Source organism: Ylistrum balloti, unplaced genomic scaffold (assembly GCF_031769215.1).
Source record: "Ylistrum balloti isolate Yb309-2 unplaced genomic scaffold, AGI_CSIRO_Ybal_v1 Utg369752, whole genome shotgun sequence".
In the NCBI taxonomy this organism is placed as follows: Eukaryota; Metazoa; Mollusca; class Bivalvia; order Pectinida; family Pectinidae; genus Ylistrum; species Ylistrum balloti.
In genome coordinates, this window is record NW_026781955.1 from 1,407,045 (window position 1) to 1,434,278 (window position 27,234).

The 27,234-nt window shown below is 36.1% G+C and overlaps 1 protein-coding gene across 1 annotated transcript in view; it reads right to left on the reverse strand.

Annotated features, from left to right (window-relative positions):
• Positions 1-26,749, reverse strand: part of LOC132543333 (small conductance calcium-activated potassium channel protein 1-like) — a 72,777-nt gene extending 46,028 nt beyond the window's left edge. Inside the window, exon 1 of the mRNA XM_060206823.1 lies at positions 25,739-26,749. Coding sequence (XP_060062806.1) covers positions 25,739-26,749 — 1,011 coding nt within the window. The remainder of the gene's footprint in view (positions 1-25,738) is intronic.
• Between the last annotated feature and the right edge of the window lie 485 nt (positions 26,750-27,234).

The following is a 27,234-nucleotide window of genomic DNA, read 5'->3' on the forward strand; positions in this document are numbered from 1 at the left end:
ATAATCATGTGCTTCATCACCTTCATCTCTGGACCACAGACCACATACGTGACGATAAATTTTGAGATGATATATTGTGGTGTGGAATGGTATATGGATAGCTTGCCGGTAATAGTGATGAATCTGCAGCTAGTCTGGATATGTACAGACAACAGATCTAAGGAGACCTTATGCACATGTTGTATATTCATAAACTGTGTATCATAGGTTGACTAGCTCTGACATGCACCTCGTAAATACATGTTGTATGGCAAAGGTCAGTGTGAAATGTACATGGAAAACTACATACACATATGTTATCTATGTTCTGAAGATCAATCAATTCATATACAGATGGTTGCCATATTTACGACACAGCAGGAAGTTGATTAGAAGGATAATATACAACACAGCAGTACCTAATATCCTCACACATACATCTATATATTGGATTTCTTTTGAAACAAACACTGCCGAAAACTGAAATGGTGTGTGATAAAGTCATTTTCTTTGCAGTCCTCTGCTAGTATCGAACCCAGAACCTATGCTTTTTATCCAGATGGAGCACTGCAATTTGACCATGACTCTAATGGTTTATAGTAGAAGTAGTGTAGTGAAACACTCTCAACAATACGAATCAGAAAAAGTTATTTATAATGAAGTCAAAGAACAAGAAATTAATCATTAACAATATTATCCATAAAATGAAAATAAAAAAATAATCAAGTAATTTTCAACCACGTAACAAATTGAATAGAATTAAAAATGGATTAAACTGGCAACCTTGAATACAAGCTGCCAATTTTGTTGACGTGTCTGTCTTATTTAAGGTACCTATATATATTCAATTCACACAGGTGGTACATTGCAGGTGTATTGATTTTTGTGTAAATAGACACAATAAGTCCCTAATGACCACTGAGGTCTGCCACATCCTCATTTGTTTGTGGTAGTGAAGGAACAATGTATACAGCTAACCATTATAATATTGGAATCGCCATGGTAACCTTTGAATGAATATTCATAAGGTGTTTGATTTAAATATGCATGAATAGTTAGTGTACTCATAATTCTATAAACCTTTAAACATCTTTCTTAATTAGATTTGAAAAAAATAATTGATGTCTCTTTTCACTATCCTAGGATTTAGGGATATGAGCTACTATGAGCTACATTACTATGTTAGTCACTTGTAATTTTGATACTGTTTCTATTTAAATACTTTACTGAAGCAGACTCTTTAAGGTACATTCTATTGAAAAAAAAAATCAAAAGAGTTGAATGAATTTGCCTTGCTGTTTGAGTGTAAAAACAGAGAAAAAATGACTTCAGATTAATTGTTTTTATTTACTGAAACATGTTTTGAACAAGTTTATTGATTTCATTTGTTTATTCAAGGATTTAATCTGTAAACAACACATATACTGTTCAACTACAATTGTTTATTGATGCTATTTGTACTGATAATGTGACAAATTTCAGGTTAGGATGTTTACTGATAGTGGGCAAATGTTTATGGATGATGGGCAAATGTTTACTGATATGGGGCAAATTTAAGGTTAGGATGTTTAGTGATGATGTGACAAATTTCAGGTTAGGATGTTTACTGATAGTGGGCAAATGTTTATGGATGATGGGCAAATGTTTACTGATATGGGGCAAATTTAAGGTTAGGATGTTTAGTGATGATGGGACAAATTTCAGGTTAGGATGTTTAGTGATGATGGGACAAATTTCAGGTTAGGATGTTTACTGATGATGGGACAAATTTCAGGTTAGGATGTTTACTGATATGGGGCAAATGTTAACTGATGATAGGACAAATTTAAGGTTAGGATGTTTACTGATGATGGGACGAATTTTAGGTTAGGATGTTTAGTGATGATGGGACGAATTTCAGGTTAGGATGTTTACTGATGATGGGACAAATTTCAGGTTAGGATGTTTACTGATATGGGGCAAATGTTTACTAATGATAGGACAAATTTAAGGTTAGGATGTTTAGTGATGATGGGACAAATTTCAGGTTAGGATGTTAAGTGATGATGGGACAAATTTCAGGTTAGGATGTTTAGTGATGATGGGACAAATTTCAGGTTAGGATGTTTACTGATGATGGGACAAATTTCAGGTTAGGATGTTTAGTGATGATGGGACGAATTTCAGGTTAGGATGTTTAGTGATGATGGGACGAATTTCAGGTTAGGATGTTTACTGATGATGGGACGAATTTTAGGTTAGGATGTTTAGTGATGATGGGACGAATTTCAGGTTAGGATGTTTACTGATGATGGGACAAATTTCAGGTTAGGATGTTTACTGATATGGGGCAAATGTTTACTAATGATAGGACAAATTTAAGGTTAGGATGTTTAGTGATGATGGGACAAATTTCAGGTTAGGATGTTAAGTGATGATGGGACAAATTTCAGGTTAGGATGTTTAGTGATGATGGGACAAATTTCAGGTTAGGATGTTTACTGATGATGGGACAAATTTCAGGTTAGGATGTTTAGTGATGATGGGACAAATTTCAGGTTAGGATGTTTACTGATAATTGGGTTAATATGATCATTAAATGGATTGAATACGAAAAATTGAATACATTTCATAAAGCTAATACTTTTTCTGTGGTTTTTCCCCTGTATTTGTCATTACTGAAAATTTATTAACATTTTAATTATACGTGTATGTATATATACAAGTAAATCAACAACTTAAAATATCTTGTTACAATTAAGAGCCAAACTTGATTGTCAGGAAATGGCTATCTGTAAATTGGAATGTGTGAGGGAGCAGTCAAAATGCTTGCCTCTTTTATTCATGGTGTCTTGTTATATCCCCATATGCTGGTATGACGCACTCACAATAGCAATAATCTAGAAATATTTCTATCCCTAGATACCACAGCGCAGCTCTCAGTTTGGTAGACCATTGAGAGTCTTTCAATGTGTGATGCTGATATTCAGCTACCAGATTCCTGAGTTAAGTGTTGACTGCGGAGACAACTATTATGAGTAGGAATTTAACTAAACTACAGGAACATATTGCTACTGTCCACATGGCAGTATCTAATTAGCATTCATTAACCTTATATTTCCTTTTGTTTGAAAAATACCATTCATTTTGAGGGGGGGGGGAGGGGGGAGGAAACCAAGGAAAAATTCTCTATCTCATGTTAAAGGGTATTGTTCAACAAAGGTTTGAACCAAGTTTCAAGTCTGAATGCATGGAAAACAGCTATTTCTCAAAATGCATAGCAGAACAAAATTGTGTTCATTTTTAAACAAGAGGGGGATAAATATCTGAAAAAGGGGGAAAGTGGAATGCAAAGTCATTTCAGAGGAATCATCTCTATACTGAACATGTACATTAAACTTCTCAGGTCTTAAATATAATTTTGAAAATGAAAAATATGATGGATGTTACAAGGCAAATCACACATTGCTTGGTGTGCCCACAATATTTCCACGATGTATAAAGCATATTAGAAAAACTTGATGAAATAAGCTATCACACATCCGTGTGTACATGTTGTGCAGTTCCATCATGGTAATTATTATGTTAGAAAAGACTTAAATGTATGTACAACGAAGGATATTTCCCAATTAACCATAAATCTATAGGTTCAACACATTTATCAGATACAGACTGAAGAGTTAAATACACTTGTAACTTAAAGTGTTTTGTTTACAAAGTGCCACACATGACCGGTGTTAGCGTACAGACTCTCATTAAATATTCAGTAAATATATGAATTTTAAATGGACATCTCTGTTTAAATTTCGAACTGTAATATTAGCCAACCATTTTTACTAAACTGCACAAAATTTGCAACCCTATCACACAGTTGTGCACTAGATAATGTATAGTAAATGTGTACACACAATGTATGCATGTAGTTTTGGTCTGTTCTGCATTACCACAAATGTAAGAATATATAGTCCTTTCCAGGCCTCGATCTTGTGTATGTTGTCAAGCAAAGCTATATATATATATCTCTCTCTTATTTAGCCTCAATTTAGATTATGATATTTCCCCTTTTCTGGCCCCACTTCTGTATAGAAACTTGTATGAAATCACAATCAATTTAAAAGTAATTTATAAGAATCTTTTGCTATAATGTATAATTACATCATGGCAAATGTGACAGTTGCTGAAGGGTTTCTTTTAAATGACTGGAAACCATTATAAAAATTATCAATATATATAATTGAAAATGAAATATTTCGTAGGCTATTTTGTAAAGCTTTCTTCATTAATTGAATGCTTTATCTATTATATAATATCACCAACCTTTTATACTACTGCTAGATTTTTTATTAATTACTATGGGCAAATATCATCTGTCAAAATTGAGTACCCCAAAAGCCAGCTTGTAGAGTCGATAATTATATTGATGGAAGCATATTATCATCATACTGAAAGGTCCTAACTCTACAATGGGGTGAATTATATGATATTGATAATATACTTAATCAAATATTTGAACAGCTGAGATTTAAATTACTATGTAAATGTCAAAATCGAAAATATACCACCATATAGCGCGAGAGCTTTTCTTCTTTTATTCTAATTTGTGAACATTGATCACAGCGATATATTTAATTTACTTCATTTTTTCCAATAGGTGTACATGTAAACATATAAAAGATGTGTTATGTTTAATTACAGGTAAGTACACTTTATCATAGGTAAGTATATAAAACTTAATATCATATCGTCCCTAAACAAGAGGTTCCAGAGGGATCTTGAAACCCACCATTGCTTGATTTTTATTTGTTCTTTCAAAGTTGGATCTTTTCCCGTCTTATTTCATCTCTTCCATGATTTTGCTCTTATTAATAATAAATTTAAACCTTTGTTTGCAGAAATAGCATTAATAGTTTTTAACTGCCAAATCCAAGATGGTGGATTGGAAGCCATTTTGTTTTTCTGATCAATCCTAAAATTAAGTGGGCACAACTAGGGAACAAGGGGAATACATGTGAAATTTGACAGAAAGATCCAGTATGTGATAGTAATAGAAATAGCAATAATAAACTTTCCTAGGCAAAATCATAGATGACCACCGGTTGGCAAACTAGGGACCAAGGGGAACTTACATAGAAAATCTGAGAGAGATCCATCAAGCGCTTCTTAAAAAATAGCGATAATCCACTTTCAAAATCAAAATAATAGATGGCCGCCTGTCAGCCATTTTGTTTTTTTTTATCAGCCCCAAAATCACAAGGGCACAAGGAACCAAGGGAAACCTACAGGTGACATTTGAAAGAGTTCCATCCAGTTTTTCTCAAGGAACAGTGATAACAAACTTCTTTACAAAAATCCAAGATGGCCACCTGTCAACCATTTTGTGTTTCTGATCAGACCCGAAATCAAACAGACATTGCTAGGGGAACCTACATATGAAATTTGAGAAAGATCTATACAGTACTTCTCAAGAAATGATAACAAAAATTTTCTATGGACCACAGATCACAGATGTAGGGTGATTTGAATAGCCAACTATCTGAAGATGGTGGACTAGTAATTTGTTAAATATGTATTTTACTTATTTTACAACAACATAATTGTAACGGCAGCTATCGGCTTTTTTAGGGCCAGATTCGCTATCTGAAGCACTTAAGGGGGTCTTACTATGGAAGGCAAGCAGATCTGTATCCAGGGTAAACCTACATGGTTTGGTAGGTAGATACCATACCTTTTTACACTCATTAATGGGGAATCAAATCTCAGATGTCCAAGTGAAAATCGAACACAAGACCTCTGCACCGTCCAACCATCCATAGCAAAATTAGGACAAATTTACACATGTATACATTATCGTTCTATATGTATACATGCTGCACATTTGGATGTGGGCTTATTACTAAACCTGGTATACAAATGTTTGTTGTATTGTTCTTGCATGTATATAATTATATACTCATTTATCTTTAAACAAAGCTCTTCTTTCGCAAACTATTTTCTCAAAGCACCAATAAGCCTGCAATTGTTCGAACATTCGCCCCATTTCACCTTTGTTATTGTAAAAATCATTAAGTGAACAGCTGTCACTCTTAACATTATCACATGTAAAATCTCCACAATTATAAAAAAAACAACTAAAGGTAACAGATGTGATTAATTATCACATGACATTAATATATCAAACCTTTTTGTCACTGACTTATAAATATATATGATGTACACATTCAATGTGGTGTCAGTGACATATATAGTGTCAGTGACCTGTGCTGGTAATGAATTTGGATCTCTGTCAGTTATTTGTGCTGTCTGTCTATTCCTGTCCATGACTTGTGCTGTCTGTCTATCCCTGTCTGTGACTTGTACATGTACTGCCTATCTATCCCTAGCAGTGACTTATATTGTATGTAAGTGTTTTGTATGTTATTAACTGGCTTGTTCGTCCCTGTCCATGATTTGTACTGTCTGCCTATCCTTTTTGGTGACTTGTACAGTCTGTTGGGTTTTTTTTTTCATTTTATTGAGTTGTGCTGTCTACCTATCCCTGTTAGTGACATGTGTTATTTATCTGTCCCTGTTGATGACATGCTGTCTGTCCATCTATGTCCATGACATGTGTTGTTTTTCCATTCCTGTCAGTAACTTGTACTGTCTGTCTATCCCTGTCAGTGACATGTGTTGTTTGTCCATTCCTGTCAGAGACTTGTTCTGTCTGTCTATCCCTGTCAGTGACTTGTCCTGTCTGTCTATCCCTGTCAGTGACATGTGTTGTTTGTCCATTCCTGTCAGTAACTTGTACTGTCTGTCTATCCCTGTCAGTGACATGTGTTGTTTGTGTCTTCTTGTCAGTGACTTGTACTGTCTGTCTATCCCTGTCAGTGACATGTTGCTTGTCTGTTCTTGTCAGTGACTTGTACTCTCTGTCTATCCCTGTCAGTGACATGTTGCTTGTCTGTTCTTGTCAGTGACCTGTACTGTCTGTCTATCCCTGTCAGTGATATGTTGTTGGTCTGTTCCTGTCAGTGACTTGTACTGTCTGTCTATCCCTGTCAGTGACATGTTGTTTGTCTGTTCCTGTCAGTGACTTGTACTGTCTGTCTATCCCTGTCAGTGACATGTTGTTTGTCTGTTCCTGTCAGTGACATGTGTTGTTTGTCTGTTCCTGTCAGTGACTTGTACTGTCTGTCTATCCCTGTCAGTGACATGTTGCTTGTCTGTTCTTGTCAGTGACTTGTACTGTCTGTCTATCCCTGTCAATGACATGTTGTTTGTCTGTTCTTGTCAGTGACTTGTACTGTCTGTCTATCCCTGTCAATGACATGCTGTTTGTCTGTTCCTGTCAGTGACATGTTGTTTGTCTGTTCCTGTCAGTGACTTGTACTCTCTGTCTATCCCTGTCAGTGACATGCTGTTTGTCTGTTCCTGTCAGTGACTTGTACTCTCTGTCTATCCCTGTCAGTGACATGTTGTTCTGTTCCTGTCAGTGACTTGTACTGTCTGTCTATCCCTGTCAGTGACATGCTGTTTGTCTGTTCCTGTCAGTGACTTGTACTCTCTGTCTATCCCTGTCAATGACATGTTGTTTGTCTGTTCCTGTCAGTGACTTGTACTGTCTGTCTATCCCTGTCAATGACATGCTGTTTGTCTGTTTCTGTCAGTGACTTGTACTGTCTGTCTATCCCTGTCAGTGACATGTACTGTCTGTCTATCCCTGTCAGTGTCTTGTACTGTCTGTCTATCCCTGTCAGTGTCATGTGTTGTTTGTCTGTTCCTGTCAGTGACTTGTACTGTCTGTCTATCCCTGTCAGTGTCATGTGTTGTTTGTCTGTTCCTGTCAGTGTCTTGTACTGTCTGTCTATCCCTGTCAGTGTCATGTGTTGTTTGTCTGTTCCTGTCAGTGACTTGTACTGTCTGTCTATCCCTGTCAATGACATGCTGTTTGTCTGTTCCTGTCAGTGACTTGTACTGTCTGTCTATCCCTGTCAGTGACTTGTACTGTCTGTCTATCCCTGTTGATGGTTTCTACCTGTTTGTCTGTACTTAGTTAATCTGTTAATAACACGACAATAGCACGTTTTAATTATTATTTACGCTGTATAGTGGAAATCGATAACGATGCTGAGCACTGTGATGTGTATAGGTGGTTTCATTGTAACCACTCATACACTTCACATTAATTGCAGGTCATCCATTTCAATCTGATGTTTACCCAGATCAAAATAGCGAATGTTGACTTCATAATAACGATCTAGATTACAGACACACAAATCAATGATAACTACTATATTCACCTTACTGTTATATATACTGATATCAAACACCAAACATGGTGTTTTGTCAGAGCTCTATTAGATCTGTCTCATCTTGAACGACAAAAAAAAGGTCTAAATGGCCTGCTGTTTATGCAATAACATGAAAGAATTAATCCAGTTGGACTTTAAATATAACTATAAAAATGTAAAAGGTAATATAAATTGACTTTTATAGACCGACAATATCCAATGATTTTAAAACAAAACGGGAACAAAGAAAAGATGTATATAACTAGTAGGACCTTGTCTTGGTCTTGCTTATCACAAACCAAACGAAGGCATTCATGATTCTAATTACCTCTTATAACATCACTATCCGAGATATGTTTTATGGAAATACTCACTTATTTATACCACAAAACAAAGAACTATATTTCCAAAAAATTACCATGTTGCTGGGAAAGATATAAAAAATCAATGGTTAGATCTAATCAGTGAATTTTATAAAATACCATTGGATTACCCTGCAATACATTAACAGTCAAGATAATTATTAAACAGATATCTACTCTTTCAATCCAAATACATTGACAACCATTAAATAAAGTGGAAAAATTTCAATTTTTGGACGGTTAAGCCAGAAAAGTTTGAATTTTAGGATGGTAGACCAGCAAAATTTTGGTTTTGGGACTGTAAACTGGAAAGGTTTGAATTCTGGAACCATTAGGCCAGAAAAGTTTTAACTCTGGGGCTGTAACCCAGAATTGTTTGAATTCTGGAACCATTAGGCCAGGAAAGTTTTAACTCCGGGGCTGTAACCCAGAATAGTTTGAATTCTGGAACCATTAGGCCAGGAAAGTTTTAACTCTGGGGCTGTAACCCAGAATTGTTTGAATTCTGGGGCTGTAACCCAGAATAGTTTGAATTCTGGAACCATTAGGCCAGGAAAGTTTTAACTCCGGGGCTGTAACCCAGAATAGTTTGAATTCTGGGGCTGTAACCCAGAATTGTTTGAATTCTGGGACCGTAAACATATTTGTATGATGATTCCTTGTTGTAATACCTATTAACATGTATTGATTATCAGGAAATTCCATTTGTGTCAATTTATCAGTGATTAATTTCCCGGTCTATTGTTGAGAATGCTATACATGCTTCATTGCTCAAACCTCCTCTGTTATTCATGAGCTATTCAACAACATTCTCTTTTGTACATGTGTGTAATGTGTACCACCACTACAACATCAGGGATATATATACCAAACCCGCCTGCAGGAGAAACAACGCGATAAAACTATAAACAGCTTTACAGCATTTATTTTGATCCTCAAAACAAGTTTACAGCATTTAAACATTCATACTCAAAACTGTTCAACAGGTGAGACAACATTACAGCCCATACCCAAACCTGGTCAAAGGGAAAGACATCTTGCTTAAGGTCCATGCTCAAAACCTGACAACAGGAAAGACATTTTTAATGATCATACCTCGAAAGTGGTCTACAGAAGAGACCATGTTTAGATTTACACCCAAAACTTGTCAACAAAAGGGACAGTCAGTTTGGAACCATACTCAAAACTGGTCAACAGAAGGGACAGTCAGTTTGGTACCATACTCAAAACTGGTCAACAGAAGGGACAGTCAGGTTAGAACCATACTCAAAACTGGTCAACAGAAGGGACAGTCAGGTTAGAATCATACTCAAAACTTGTCAACAAAAGGGACAGTCAGTTTGGAACCATACTCAAAACTGGTCAACAGAAGGGACAGTCAGTTTGGTACCATACTCAAAACTGGTCAACAGAAGGGACAGTCAGATTAGAACCATACTCAAAACTGGTCAACAGAAGGGACAGTCAGGTTAGAACCATACTCAAAACTGGTCAACAGAAGGGACAGTCAGTTTAGAGCCATACTCAAAACTGGTCAACAGAAGGGACAGTCAGGTTAGAACCATACTCAAAACTGGTCAACAGAAGGGACAGTCAGTTTGGAACATACCCAAAACTTGTCAACAGAAGGGACAGTCAGTTTGGAACCATACTCAAAACTGGTCAACAGAAGGGACAGTCAGTTTGGAACATACCCAAAACTTGTCAACAGAAGGGACAGTCAGTTTGGAACCAAACTTGTCAACAGAAGGGACAGTCAGTTTGGAACCATACTCAAAACTTGTCAACAGAAGGGACACAGTTTGGAACCATACTCAAAACTTTCAACAGAAGGGTCAACACTTGAAGGGACAGTCAGTTTGGAACCATACTCAAAACTGGTCAACAGAAGGGACAGTCAGTTTAGAACCATACTCAAAACTTGTCAACAGAAGGGACAGTCAGTTTGGAACCATACTCAAAACTGGTCAACCATACTCAAAACTTGTCAACAGAAGGGACAGTCAGTTTGGAACCATACTCAAAACTTGTCAACAGAAGGGACAGTCAGTTTAGAACCATACTCAAAACTTGTCAACAGAAGGGACAGTCAGTTTGGAACCATACTCAAAACTTGTCAACAGAAGGGACAGTCAGTTTGGTACCATACTCAAAACTTGTCAACAGAAGGGACAGTCAGTTTGGAACCATACTCAAAACTTGTCAACAGAAGGGACAGTCAGTTTGGAACCATACTCAAAACTTGTCAACAGAAGGGACAGTCAGTTTGGTACCATACTCAAAACTTGTCAACAGAAGGGACAGTCAGTTTGGAACCATACTCAAAACTTGTCAACAGAAGGGACAGTCAGTTTGGAACCATACTCAAAACTTGTCAACAGAAGGGACAGTCAGTTTGGAACCATACTCAAACCTTGTCAACAGAAGGGATAGTCAGTTTGGTACCATACTCAAAACTTGTCAACAGAAGGGACAGTCAGTTTGGAATCATACTCAAAACTTGTCAACAGAAGGGACAGTCAGTTTGGAACCATACTCAAAACTTGTCAACAGAAGGGACAGTCAGTTTGGAACCATGCTCAAAAACCTGACAACAGGAAAGACTTTTTTAATGATCATACCTAGAAAGTGGTCTACAGAAGAGACCATGTTTAGATTCATACCCAAAACTTGTCTACAAACGAGACAGATTAGATCCATACTCAAAACTAACTTTAAAAAAGAGAGTCTTTAATGGTCTATTCCTAACACTCAGTTCTGTATAAGGAACCTACTTAAATTTGGTACTCAAAACTACACTGTAGGTTTTATGACATTACCAGTAAATCTTTATTCAGAAATAGTTCCAACAACAAAGCATTAAACTCTAAACTGGTTTACCACTGGTTCTGTTGGCAATGTACAAGTAGAATATGGCTCTATCTTTGAGGAAATACAATCAACATTTGTGGTTGTTCTTCACAACATTCTAATCAACTATAGCTCTCCATTGCATCATTCCCACATTTGAAAATAATCCAACTCTCATTTCTGTCTGTAGAATGATATCATATTTCAAACTGCCTCATATCTCTTTTCACAGAATCATAAATAAATTGTGAAACAAAACACTAAATCGCCAGACAACACTCTCTATAGGCTTACGGCAGAAATAGTTATTTCAAAATGTGTTTACCAGCCCCCAACGACAAGAACTCATTCATCATTCTTAAAAATGAAATATTTTCAATAACCCAAATGTATTAGGGCCTGATAAATTCATTGTTTTGGCTGCTTCTAAAGGGTTTTTTCCCCCAAATTAAACAAAAACATGCATGTAAATTGCCTCTAATCAATTTCATTTGCATATTCTATCAATTACATTACAACTATCAGGAGGCTGTAGCAAGACCAGGAAATATTTACAATTCCATTCATTCAACATGTAATCCATGGTTAAGAAAATCCATAAAATTTTGTAAATTCTATTTAAAATTTGAAGCAAAATTTGTTAATTTACATGAAATTTAAACAATCGTTAAAAATTATACGTAGATTTACAAAATTATTATCGATTAATTGATATTTGAGTATTTCAATATATGTTTTCAATCTGATATGCACAGAGACTGCACTATGCCAAAGAAGTGGTCCTTATTTTCTATAGGCTCTTATACATTATCTGATGGAAATAACACCAACCTATTTATGATAGAGGCTTTAAAATTTTGGTCCTGTTAGTAGATATATAATTACTTCATAATTAATTGTTTCAAAATCTGTTAGTTAAAAGTCAATGTAATATCAACTTTCCTGAAAAAAAAAAAAAGGCAAAAATTCTTTTATGGGAACGTTTTGGTAGATATTGCTTTATATAATAAATGAGTGATTATGTTTATGTGAAATGTTGCTGAAGACAGGTCAGTTGTAAGAATTAAGTTAAATTGTACTTAAAATTAAAAATGTACATAATACTTATTAAGACTTTCTGTACTAGCCCCACATATTATTCAAATAAGATCTTATTAAGTTAATAAAAATTCATCAGGCGGTCACGAATTTCCTTACAGAATCAAAGGCCAGCTTTGTAACAAGTTGATAAAAAGCTATGCTAATATGTGTTCAGTCTAATGTAATTATTTAATCCTAAATTATCTATTTTCCATGATAATATGTAAATCAATATTTGTGTACCTTCAAAGAAATTTAGAAAAATCCATAAAACTGTATCACAAGCTGGAAAAGTAAATAACACCATGTGGTAACAAAGAGTATCAACATCTTCATTCTGGACCTCATTGTGTTATTGAGATGATTTAACTACCAAGGTAAACATCTGTGATATAAAGACTTGAGAAACACATATTAAATTACTGCATAAATCATCATTTTTGAGGGCTTTTATTTTCAAAAAAACTCTTTTTAGAGAACTGGAACAAGAAAAAAATGACCTTGAAAAAGGAAATTATACCGAAAACCATACATAAAAAATTTTATGACTTCTGTGATAAACACATCAGTATAATTGCCTAAAATAGGCTTATGGCAGAACCACCAAAATCTGAAACATCAAAAAACACTAGCATTCACTGTATATAAGTTCCTGTTACATAGGTTCCTAACAGGAAAATGTTTCACAAACGGTTTCTGTATTTTCCAGATCACAGATTTTTTCCTTTTTGGTTGGACATGCTGCTTACATACCAGTGCGGCTTAGGAAAAACAAAATTGTACTGTTAAGAGATAGTACCTAGTCCCTGTCCATCACTAAAACAGATTGTCTAGAATCACCAAAATTATGATACATATTCAATGCTAAGATAATCTTTTATTTCATAGAACATGTAATGAAGGCAAAACTCTGACCCCCTGCCTATCCACTAGCCTCCATCGCTGGAATTTAGTCGATTCATTAGATCAATGCTTAATGATATTTAATTATGTCTTAATCTAAAACAGCATCCAGATGAAAATTTGATATGTATTTGTTCCATTCAACATGTTTAAGCACGGGATACATCTACAAGGCCAATTGTTTACGTTCTTAGAAACATTTTACACCAGAGAGAAAACGGTCGTAGGTAAAGAAATGAGAAGGACTAATGATGCGATATTGATGTGATTGTATGTATACTGAGCTGCATACACACCCTACTTACCACCTTCCTTCACTAAACCTGATAATTAGTGATTAGAAAATGGCTGAAATGGAGGGTGAAGATACATATTAACCGGCTGATCACTGAAGTGCTAATCACAAGACAACAAGATGCTAACACTAATAATTGGTTTGATGACAAACACAGATTACCTGCCAAGTAACATTGTATTACAGAGGGGACTGGAAGTTACACATGTCAATAGAATTCCTTTGTGAACTAACATCACAGTGGATTCTAATTCATGGCTACAAAATGACTGTGTAATGACATACACCACTATGATCCACCTCCATGCTATAAAGTGACTGTAGGGTCCATCTATAGGTCACAGAATGGACAAGATTCACCTACTGATTACAAAGTAAATATGATCAACCTACAGGATTACAAACTGCCTGCAGGATTCATTTGCAGGCTATTAAGAGACTTTGAGATCCACCTACAAGTTACAAACTTACAGACTCAAAAATGACTGTATGATTCATCAACAGGTTACAAACTTGAAATAGACATGAAGGATAAATCCACCTATAGGCTACACAATCCAACTACAGGCTACACAATCCACCTACAGGCTACCAATTAAGTGTTATGATCTGCCTACAGCTACAAATTAACTATTGATCTTCCTCAGGCTACATGATTCACCTACAGGCTACATGATTCACCTACAGGCTACACGATCCACCTACAGGCTACACTCTACAGGCTACACGATCCACCTACAGGCTACACAATCCATCTAAAGGCTACATGATCCACCTACAGGCTACATGATTCACCTACAGGCTACACGATCCACCTACAGGCTACATCCCACAGGCTACATAATCCACCTACAGGCTACATGATTCACCTACAGGCTACACGATCCACCTACAGGCTACACCCTACAGGCTACATGATTCACCACTACAGGCTACACAATCCACCTACAGGCTACACCCTACAGGCTACATGGTCCACCTACAGACTACACCCTACAGGCAACACGATCCACCTACAGGCTACGCGATCCACCTACAGGCTACACCCTACAGGCTACATGATCCACCTACAAGCTACACCCTACAGGCTACATGATTCACCACTACAGGCTACACAATCCACCTACAGGCTACACGATCCACCTACATGCTACATGATCCACCTACAGACTACACCCTACAGGCAACATGATCCACCTACAGGCTACATGATCCACCTACAGGCTACACCCTACAGGCTACAAGATCCACCTACAAGCTACACCCTACAGGCTATATGATTAACCTACAGGCTACATGATTCACCTACAGGTTATCAATTAACTGTAGGATCTGAGGCTACAGACTTTGAAGTAACTGTAGGATCCTGATACTGGCAACACTAGTGTCACATTATGGAACAGGAAGAAGAAAAAGGCTGCATTCAGTAACATTCCTAGAGATAACTTCATTAGTGCAGGCTATGTATAGTATAAGTCGACTGAGCCCTGGTACATCTGGCACAACTCATATCTGGGGAAGAATGTACTCCTGTTCTATGACAGTGCCTAGTCTCCCCCATTCCTACCCCCTCCCCTTCCCTCTACAAAGTTATCTGTATCTCATAATGCCAGATCTTAAGCTTTAGCTCTCTTGTCAGTTTGTAACTAAGGAAAAAGGTATTATTTAAATAATATATATGGTTTCCTTCATTTCCCTCCCTCTCCCTGCCCCCTCCTTACTTTTTCTTATTCTCTCCTATTACCCTAACACTTTATTAAGCATCTCCTTCCCTGTATCGTGTCCCTTCCTAAACTGACTCCCCCAGCCATCCACTAAACCCCTCCCCTCTGACTCCCCCTCGCAGAATACCAGACTGAGAAACTTTAAACAAATAAAGTAAGTCAACAATGCCCAAGTATTACCCAACAAAGTATATAAAACATGTGTTGGTTCTCACTACAAATAAATATACTTCTATTTGTATAGTTTAACATTGAGAAAACTAATTCGATAACAGAAAGCATAATAGAAAGCGTATGATTTCCGCCAGGTAGATTCCCAATCATTATTCAGCAGAGTATACTAATTTACCTTTTTACAGTAGGTCCAAATATTCCCATAGATAGTCTTAAAAGAATGCTTTTAGATTCCCTATTGATAATTCTTGGGTTATTAAGTAAAGAAAATATATTCTTAATTTTGTGTTTTTTCAGAATGTCAAATTTTTTTTCCGGACTTATCATTTCGTGTTTTTTTCCCTTCAAAATAACATCATTTCACCAGCATAGGTATTTATAGATAAATGCTTATGTACTTCACTAGTTTGAACATTCATGTCAAATAGCTACATCTTATCTATTTATGGATATATATAACATCATGGATTAAAGAGTTAAAATGAAATGAAAGAAAAGAAAATCTCACCAAATATTAAAAGTTATCAGTACAGGATCATTATTATCTTTAAAGTCATCAAAAAAAATTCCATGTATAAAAATTCAGAAATCATCTTTCATATTTTATTAATAGGGAAATCAGGGTGAAGGGAATTCAACACAGCATTGTAAGGAATCTTAGGGAGGATAAATACACTAACTTTGTAATGAAATAGATTTAAGAAAGCTGAAGAACATATTTGATGGCTGGATGATATTCTGTTTTCCTATAGTTACTGACTGACTTTAAAGATCTAAAACTACCCCTGAATCCTAGTACACACAAATACATAACCTCCAATAACCTTGACATGACAATTTTGATAAGAGTTCTGATTGGTAACTTGTAATAAGTTATACAGAATGGGCCTGGGCAGAAAGAAAACACTGATTAACCAAAATATCAGCTTCTATAGCAAGCTGTGCTGATTCTTCTCCATCAACACATGCATTAGTGGAGGTGTGAACGAGTCAAGAAATCAATCTGTATGTTTCTGTTGCTTTAGTTTGTCCTGTTAGCAAAGAAGTTCTCAGTCTTCAAGACAACACTATAATTAAAGAGTCATGTTTCCCCCGTGTGTTGTTTCATCATCAATCTAACACCTTTTCAAACCAAATGATGAAAACATGCCTTTCACCACAACAGCAGGATACAATTTATTAAGCTTCAATAGCAGGAAACAGCTTTTAATTAATCTGTCTGATACATTTCCGTAATTGTTCCATGGATTATTTCCCTTTAGAAACTATCAATTGTTATGTCAAAGATTTTTTTCACTTTCCAGTCATCAGTTACCAGATGTGTCAAAATCTATTCCGTCAGACGAACTCAGTTGTGTCACTTTCAAGTCACCATCAACTTGGTTATGTCACTGTTCAGTCATTGCTAACCTGGTTGCGTTTCACTCTCCAGTCACTACTAACTTGGTTATGTCACTGTTCAGTGGGCACAAACTTGGTTATATCACACTCCAGTAGCTACTTTCTTGGTTAGGTCAATGTTCAGTGAGCACAAACCTGGTTATATCACTGTTCAGTGGACACAAACCTGGTTATATCACACTCCAGTAGCTACTAACTTGGTTATGTCAATGTTTAGCTACCACTAACCTGGTTAATTCAGTGTCAAGTCATCACTACTCTGATTATGGTCTATCCAGTAACCATTAACCTGACTATGTAACTGTTAAGTCACCAATAACCTTGACTGTGCAAATGATAAGAGTCAAGATATATATACAGATAATTTATACCAACACTGGAAACATACACTGAAACACCACAAATACATATTTCCAAGAGCAGCAAAAACTAGATTATCAACCAACTCACTCATTGGTAGGCACCACTTACCATCAAGTGTGCAACCTACTATACCCTTCTCATATGTGTATTGCACTCACAGCTGATATGAATAATAGGTCTGTGTCAGTAGGGACTGTAAGAGAGTAAGCTCCCACTGGCTGCCACTATCAACATCACATATGGTTAGTATCCACGATAAACCATGCATTGTCAACTTGACAAATTATTTCCTTAATATCATTTCATAAAAACTGGTCGACAAAAAAAATCTTGTTACATTGAAATTATGATTAACCTATTTTAATTGAATTTGTATTTCAAGTTCTGAAAATGTTTCATTACCAGTGCAGATCAACATTGATGGTAAATCTCTACATTATCAAAAAATAATCTATGATAGAAAAGAAAATGATGACATAATACTTTCAAGCTAACAAGCCTCCTTTAATATCTCACCAAAACATCCACACATCCTTTCTTAATCAAATTTTGAAAAGATGATATTGAAATGAAATCTAATATTTGTTTAAGGACAATTCTAAAGACAAGATGATATCTTAAAAAAAATTCCCAGATTTTTAAAAAGTTATTGAATGATAATCTAATTTCATTCTTTCTTAAAGCATTTGTTAATCTCAGACGTAATGTTTCTTTTGATAAAACAAATCTAAAATAAACAAAATTTCCTTAATTCTTTTTAAACCTTTCACTCTCTATAACAATGTGTTGAATTCATATAAATTTGGTCTCACTTTGAAATGTAAGAATTTCTTAAACAATGAACAAATCAGAGTTTGAATAAAATATTGCTAAATGTTGATGAAGCTGACAGCACTATGGCTATGTGAGACTGCAGTGATGGAGGCTAGGTCATGTTACCATGTGCTTTACAGGTTTTTATGACTGTGTACAACTTGCTCCATACATGTGCAAACAAACCCTAAACAGAAGTAGCCTGCAGCCTGTACATCTATAAATACCAAACGCTTCAACATTGTCAGCTTTTCCAGTAATTTCATTTAAACTATGACAACCAGAAATCTCGACACAAACAAAAATTTAGGAATACATTTAGATGATATTTTTTATTTGATTAGGTAACTGTAGCTAATCAATTAATTATCAATCGTTTGAAGAGATAATGTTAAGTTATGTCATGTTAACAGCAAGAATTGAAATACATGCATTTCAAAAATATTTTATCTTTATGATTAAATATTACTTTATAGTTGCTTTGATGTTTAATGAACTACAGTTTATGTATGTCATGTTTCAAAAAAATTACTTAAGAAAGCTTCAGTATCAGGCTTAAAATCTGTAGCATATCAAATCACCTTGGAAATTAAACTGAAATATTACTATTGAGTATAAATCTTAATAATTTGCTGTGATTGCCAAGAATTTTGTCTCTGTGGCGTACTTAGAAGAGCAAATATTCACCAAAATCTGTAAGAATCCTTGACTTTTAAAGAAATTGAAATAACAAAAAGACAAAATTTAACAGAATTCAAGGTCTTTTAAATTGAAACCATAGTATTACAAGTTTAAAATTGGCATATTTGAGTTTTCAATTTCTTTTCTGTACCATGTATAATATCTAGGTGTGCATATTAATGGTCCTTGCATTTGCAGGAACAACGATCACGTATGCATAACATGCAGATTCCGATGTTTCTTGCATTTCAAACAAATTGTTACATATGCCATCAATATGTACAGTGCACATGTACAGCCAGAAAATGCCAGTCGTCTTGTGATGGGAACATCTACAAGAACAAATCGGCTGGTATACATTGATGAAATTTGTACACCACACACCAGGCACATCATGCACTAAAACCCTGTAGCCTGCCTGTCAGCTGATATCCTTGGTGATGTGATGCTCTCCGAGTATTTGCTAATTACCACTATTGATACAAACAGACAATGCCACCTACTGGCCATTTGGTATAATTTGTCTAAAATCCTCAACATATTTCTATCAGCATGGTACAATTTAATTTCACCAGATATTCAAGCAGTAATTTGAAACAGGAAGAGAAAAACTTGAAATCAATAAAACTTTGAATTTGAAAAAAAAATGGAAAAAGTTTGATACCTTACAAAACAATTAAATCTAATTGTATCCGGTTATGACAAGTAAAAATTTTATCACAAAGTTTGTAATTCATTTAAAATCATTTTATCATTATTCAATACCAAGCAATTATTATTCAATATTACTTGCATTATCAGCAAATTTGATGTAGTAACACATGCTTGATTTTTATAAACAAGTGGGGTTTATAGTCATGATGATTTTATATACAGGTACTTGACTGACTTGGAAGTGGTCTTTATAGACAGCTGCACTTTATATAAATATGTTTTTAAAGAAGATTGCCTAAAACACAGTGGTCTTTATAGATAGGTTAACTTTATACAAAAGTTTAGATCTTTATAAATTGCCGAATTTTATACAAAGGTGGTCTATCAAAAAATAAGTGCACTTTTTAGACATGTAGTTTCAGTTTACTTACAAGTATCTTTTTAAAAGATAATTGGTGTTGGTATTTTAGATTACAAAACAGGATCCAAGAAACATCACGACAATTACAGCTGCTAATTATATAGTCTTAATTTTGTCAAACAAGAGTCTTTTTATAGAAAAACTAATATACAGAGAAGTTGTCTATATTCATTCAAATGGTTCAGGAGATATGAGGTGATTTACATTAATAAACGAATTAATATGTTATTGTCTACACAAGAACAATATAAAAGCAAAGAGGTGTATCTGAAAAAGAAAATATAAGGAGCACAGTTTCAGTTTATCCTAGCTGTATAAAAACACAAAAGAAATGATGACTCTTGGTCAAGTTCAAAAGAGCTTACATCTAGATTCTGGGTTAGGAGATCAAAGAAGGGGCATTAACTCTGTATATGTAAGAGGAAATTAAACAGTTTTTGTTCACAAAACTGCCAGTAATTTGATTTACAGTGCACAAAGTTGTGAGGATTATTGGCCCTGGATAAGCAGAACCTTTAACAAACCAGAGGAAACATCTATCATTGAGAGCTCGTGTCCATGAAATATGATTTACAAGTGGAAATACATTTAAATAATTGAGGTGCAAATGGAAATACATTTAAATAATTGAGGTGCATCCTTATCCCAACAAGCGGAGAACAATGATATTTGTATTCTCATAATGGACATCGTCACAGCACAGAGACATTGAATAATTGGTCAACAAGCCCATTATAGGGTTTCTAATGGAAAAATGATCAAAGATGATACGTTATATTTATTAAACATATGTTAATAAATTATAAAAAAAATGTTTACAATAAAATTAGAATAAAAAGATGAATATTTTGATACACATGTGGTATACATGTATGTGTGGTGGTGTGATGGTATAGCAATTGTGAAACATGTGTAGTATACACATGTGGTGCCATATGTATGGTGGAACATTTGAAGTGATACATGTATGTTGGAACATGTATGTTGGAACATGAGTGATAGTATAGGTGTGGTGATGTATGTGTTATGGTATATGTGTGATGGTGTGTTGTGTGTGGTGTTATAAGTGTTGTGTTATATGTGTGATGGTATGTTGTGTGTGGTGGTACAAGTATTGTGGTATATGTGTGATGGTGTGCTGTGTGTGGTGGTACAAGTGTTGTGGTATATTTGTGATGATATGTTGTGTTTGTGGTGGTACAAGTGTTGTGGTATAGGTGTGATGGTGTGTTGTGTGTGTAGTGGTACAGGTGTTGTGGTATATGTGTGATGGTGTGTTGTGTGTGTGGTGTTACAAGTGTTGTGGTATATGTGTGATGATGTGTTGTGTGTGGTGGTACTAGTATTGTGGTATATGTGTGATGATATGTTGTGTTTGTGGTGGTACAAGTGTTGTGGTATATGTGTGATGGTGTGTTGTGTGTGGTGGTATAAGTGTTGTGGTATATTTGTGATGTTATGGTGTGTTTGTGGTGGTATAAGTGTTGTGGTATTTGTGTGATGGTGTGTTGTGTGTGGTGGTACAAGTGTTGTGGTATATGTGTGATGGTGTGTTGTGTGTGGGCGTAAAAGTATTGTGGTATATTTGTGATGTTATGTTGTGTTTGTGGTGGTACAAGTGTTGTGGTATATGTGTGATGGTGTGTTGTGTGTGTTGGTACAAGATTTGTGGTATATGTGTGATGGTGTGTTGTGTGTGTGGTGTTACAAGTGTTGTGGTATATGTGTGATGATGTGTTGTGTGTGGTGGTACTAGTATTGTGGTCTATTTGTGATGTTATGTTGTGTTTGTCGTGGTACAAGTGTTGTGGTATATGTGTGTTGATATGTTGTGTGTGGTACTAGTGTTGTGGTATATGTGTGATGGTGTGTTGTGTGTGGTGGTATAAGTGTTGTGGTATATGTGTGATGATATGTTGTGTGGTGGTACAGGTGTCGTGGTATATGTGTGATGGTGTGTTGTAGGTGGTGGTACAAGTGTTGTGGTATATGTGTGATGGTGTGTTGTAGGTGGTGGTACAAGTGTTGTGGTATATGTGTGATGGTATGTTGTGTGGTGGTACAAGTGTTGTGGTATATGTGTGATGGTGTGTTGTAGGTGGTGGTACAAGTGTTGTGGTATATGTGTGATGGTATGTTGTGTGTGTGGTGGTACAGGTGTGGTGGTATATGTGTGATGGTGTGTTGTGTGTGGTGGTACAAGTGTTGTGGTATATGTGTGATGGTGTGTTGTGTGTGGTGGTTAAGTGTTGTGGTATATGTGTGTGAAGTATTTTGTGTGTGTGGTGGTACAAGTGTTGTGGTATGTGTGTGATGGTATGTTGTGTTATATGTGTGATGGTATACTGTGTGTGGTGGTACAAATGTTGTGGTATATGTGTGATGGTATGTTGTGTGTGTAGTGGTACAAGTGTTGTGTTATATGTGTGATGGTATGTTGTGTGTGTGGTGTTACAAGTGTTGTGGTATATGTGTGATGGTATGTTGTGTGTGTGGTGGAACAAGTGTTGTGGTATATGTGTGATGGTGTGTTGTGTGTTGTGGTATAAGTGTTGTGGTATATGTGTGATGGTATGTTGTGTGTGGTGGTACAAGTGTTGTGGTATATGTGTGATGGTATGTTGTGTGGTGGTACAGGTGTTGTGGTATATGTGTGATAGTATACTGTGTGTGGTGGTACAAGTGTTGTGGTATATGACAGATGTGAGGTAGTAAACATTCATGTAGTTGTATGTTTCTCTACAGGTGAACATGGTGATATCATACCGAGATGCAAGTATCTCAGCAGAACTGAATGTAAAATACTAGACGTTTTCTGGTACACATCTACAAACATTTGTACAGCTCTGTATTTTATCATTATATGAGGTGGTAAGTTTCCACACTGAAGATTCATTATCCCTAATCTCTGGTTATCCATACCTCTGAAATTCCAAATGCAGTTTTCATAAAAGCTGATAGATTTCAATGACAAGTAAATTCTACACGTCATAAAGTTACTTACCCAAACATTTATCAAATACAAATTATCAATATACTATTTCATTACATCACAAATTGAACATATTTCAATATAATTCAGATAAACTATTTCAGTCAATATAATCAGTGTGTGGGGGATTATATACAGTGTGTACATGTATACTAGTGTGTGTGGGGGATTATATACAGTGTGTACATGTATACTAGTGTGTGTGTTGGGGGGATTATATACAGTGTGTACATGTATACGTGTGTGTGTGTGGGGGGGGGGGATTATATACAGTGTGTACATGTATACTAGTGTGTGTGTGGGGGATTATATACAGTGTGTACATGTATACGTGTGTGTGTGTGGGGGGGGGGGATTAGATACAGTGTGTACATGTATACTAGTGTGTGTGTTGGGGGGATTATATACAGTGTGTACATGTATACGTGTGTGTGTGGGGGGATTATATACAGTGTGTACATGTATACTAGTGTGTGTGTGGGGGATTATATACAGTGTGTACATGTATACTAGTGTGTGTGTGTGGGGATTATATACAGTGTGTACATGTATACGTGTGTGTGTGGGGGATTATATACAGTGTGTACATGTATACTAGTGTGTGTGGGGGATTATATACAGTGTGTACATGTATACTGTGTGTGGGGGTAGTGTGATTATATACAGTGTGTACATGTATACTAGTGTGTGGGGGGATTATATATACAGTACTAGTGTGTGTGTGGGTGTACATGATTATATACAGTGTGTACATGTAGTGTGTGTGTGGGGATTATATACAGTGTGTACATGTATACTAGTGTGTGTGGGGGATTATATACAGTGTGTACATGTATACTAGTGTGTGCGTGTGTTGGTGATTATATACAGTGTGTACATGTATACTAGTGTGTGGGGGGATTATATACAGTGTGTACATGTATACTAGAGTGTGTGGGGATTATATACAGTGTGTACATGTATACTAGTGTGTGTGGGGATTATATACAGTGTGTACATGTATACTAGTGTGTGTGTGTGGGGATTATATACAGTGTGTACATGTATACGTGTGTGTGTGGGGGATTATATACAGTGTGTACATGTATACTAGTGTGTGGGGATTATATACAGTGTGTACATGTATACTAGTGTGGGGGGATTATATACAGTGTGGGGGGATTATATACAGTGTGTACATGTATACTAGAGTGTGTGGGGATTATATACAGTGTGTACATGTATACTAGTGTGTGGGGGGATTATATACAGTGTGTACATGTATACAAGTGTGTGTGTTGGGGATTATATACAGTGTGTACATGTATACTAGTGTGTGGGGGGATTATATACAGTGTGTACATGTATACTAGTGTGTGTGTGGGGGGGATTATATACAGTGTGTACATGTATACTAGTGTGTGTATGGGGATTTATACTAGTGTGTGGGGATTATATACAGTGTGTACATGTACACTAGTGTGTGTGGGGATTATATACAGTGTGTACATGTATACGTGTGTGTGGGGGGGATTATATACAGTATGTACATGTATACTAGTGTGTGGGGATTATATACAGTGTGTACATGTATACTAGTGTGTGTGGGGATTATATACAGTGTGTACATGTATACTAGTGTGTGTGGGGATTATATACAGTGTGTACATGTATACTAGTGTGTGTGGGGATTATATACAGTGTGTACATGTATACTAGTGCGTGTGGGGATTATATACAGTGTGTGTGTGTGTTGGGGATTTTATACAGTGTGTACATATATACTAGTGTGTGTGGTGGGATTTTATACAGTGTGTACATGTATACTAATGTGTGGGGGGATTATATACAGTGTGTACATGTATACTAGTGTGTGTGGGGGGATTATATACAGTGTGTACATGTATACTAGTGTGTGGGGGGATTATATACAGTGTGTACAGGTATACTGGTGTGTGGGGGGATTATATACAGTGTGTACAGGTATACTAGTGTGTCTGGGGATTATATACAGTGTGTAAATGTATACTAGTGTGTGTGGGGATTATATACAGTGTGTACATGTATACTAATGTGTGGGGATTATATACCTATAGAGAGTGTACACATATGTGTGGGGGAGGTATATAGACTGCCCTACAAAGATTCTGTGAGTACTTTATCCCCCAACATCAATAAACAAGTGAATATTGTAATAATAGCCTGCTGCTCTGGTATAGTTGGTTATTTTTAGACACGTCTACATCTTTTGCAAGGAAGAAGTTTCGGTGTAAAAATTTTATTTACATTTACAATATATTAAAACTTAGCTTTTACACAAACTAAATCTGTGACAAATCCTTAACAGATTAAACTCCATACAAGAACCGACAGAAACATATGTTCATACATCTAACGATGAATTTAATTTGTTTGTACTGATGGAGTGCTTGCTCGCCACCCCCATCAAGTTAAATGAGTATAGCCTCTACACGTTATACAGACCGTAGAACAGCATCATTGAGGGATGTTGATGTAAATTTACTCTTATAAAAAAATACTCTTCAAGGTCAGAAATTGCTAACAAAAATACTGGGAAATTAAACCTAACCAACAGATAGAAAGTCAATCTAGGTTACACTTCATACAGAAAAAACATTAAATCTCATTCTTTTTAATGTTTTTTTCAAGGTCACTTCCCTAAAATATCTGGTAAATATATCATATTTCTTATGTAAACTATTCTTGATAAAATGTTCATATTTACCTACAAATAATAAAAATGATTCATAAATCTGTGTAAGTTACACCCCGAACTAATCAGTATAAATCTTACCTTTAGGTAGACGTTGGCCATTGTCAATTCCGTCTCCACAATCATCAAAACAATCCCACCCATCCCGAACACGAGACAATAGTCTGAGATTTTTCTCCTCCGTTCATACAATGTTTTCCTTTTTCCCAACCTGTATCCAACCGGATTCGGTTTACTGTTTTTAGTCTCCGGCTGTGGTTTTTGTTCCATACCATATTTCCCTTGCTCGCTGTTAACAACTAGAGCAGCCCCAGCATCTTCTGACGTATAGCTCATTTTCGAGGAAGTCGGAAGGGACTGCATTGATGTTGGTTTTTGCAGTTGTTTGAATGAGCCAATGGCTCCGTTAACTCGCATGTAGTCCGCTCCAATTTCGGATAAGATGGTGGACTCTTTTCCCTTTCCGTGACGTGCATCTTCCGATTTGCCATCATCAACGTGCGACCTCCCCTCCTCGTCTGAGGAATGCTGGTGAAGCCTATCTATGTGTGAACGCGATTGAGAATTACTAGTCATACTCGCTGTGCCGTTGTTGTCAGCATGTTGATTACTCGACTCTGACGGTTTAGTCTGTTGTTGCTGGTGGTTATTTTGGGACACATTCTGTTGTTGTTGTTGTTGTTGATTTTGTTCTTGTTGTTGTTGTTGTTGATTTTTGTGATGGTGGTGGTGGTGATGGTGGTGGTGATGGTGTCTGTCCGATTTCTCGGGTGTAATTGAACGGTCTTCAACGGGTGCCGGAAATGTATAGTTCTGTAGTTCAATGTCCGGAGAAGTATAAGCCTGGTTAATTTTTCCATCAATACCATGACCGGAACTATTTAAAGATGAAGTATCAAAATTCCGAGAGGAATCATTCTCCATTTCATCTTCATTTTGATCGCGTGTGTTTGTGCGGCTCTGAAGCCTGGCATCGTTCGTGATCTCGGCCGGCTCAGCAAATGCGACTGCAGTGTTCTGCCGAAGCAGCTGTTCAGTTGAATCGATCCGTCCCTTTTCATTGGCGGGCTCCACGTTCACAACTGCTGACATACTTGATACGACGCGCTAGTTTGTCGGCATATCGATCCTGGGTACCTTTCACATTAAACGCGTGAAGTGTAATGAGGTACTGTTGTCCGTCATTACTAAATTCAGTGACAATGATGCAAAGCAAAAGTTGTACTGTCTTTGAAGGCCTTTTTTAACCAGACGTTGAGCTTGCCGTTTTGTCTTTCAAATAGCATTTAACTTTAGAACGATTTGACTTCCAGTCAATTAGAATAGTTTACTATAAAAAGTAATGATAACCTGTTTCGTCTTCACTGAAATTTACCTCTTGATCACCGGATCTTTGAAACACAAAATGGTTAAAATAGCGTATTTTTTGCTTTTAAAATACTCCTCGGATGTAAATTTTAACAAGCGTGTTTCCTTGTTTCTATGGTCGAAGTTTTGGCACCGACACGACAGAATGAGCGTGATGTTGTTTAAAATAGATATGTGCCTAAGTAAGGTCTATCAGTGTCTTCACTACA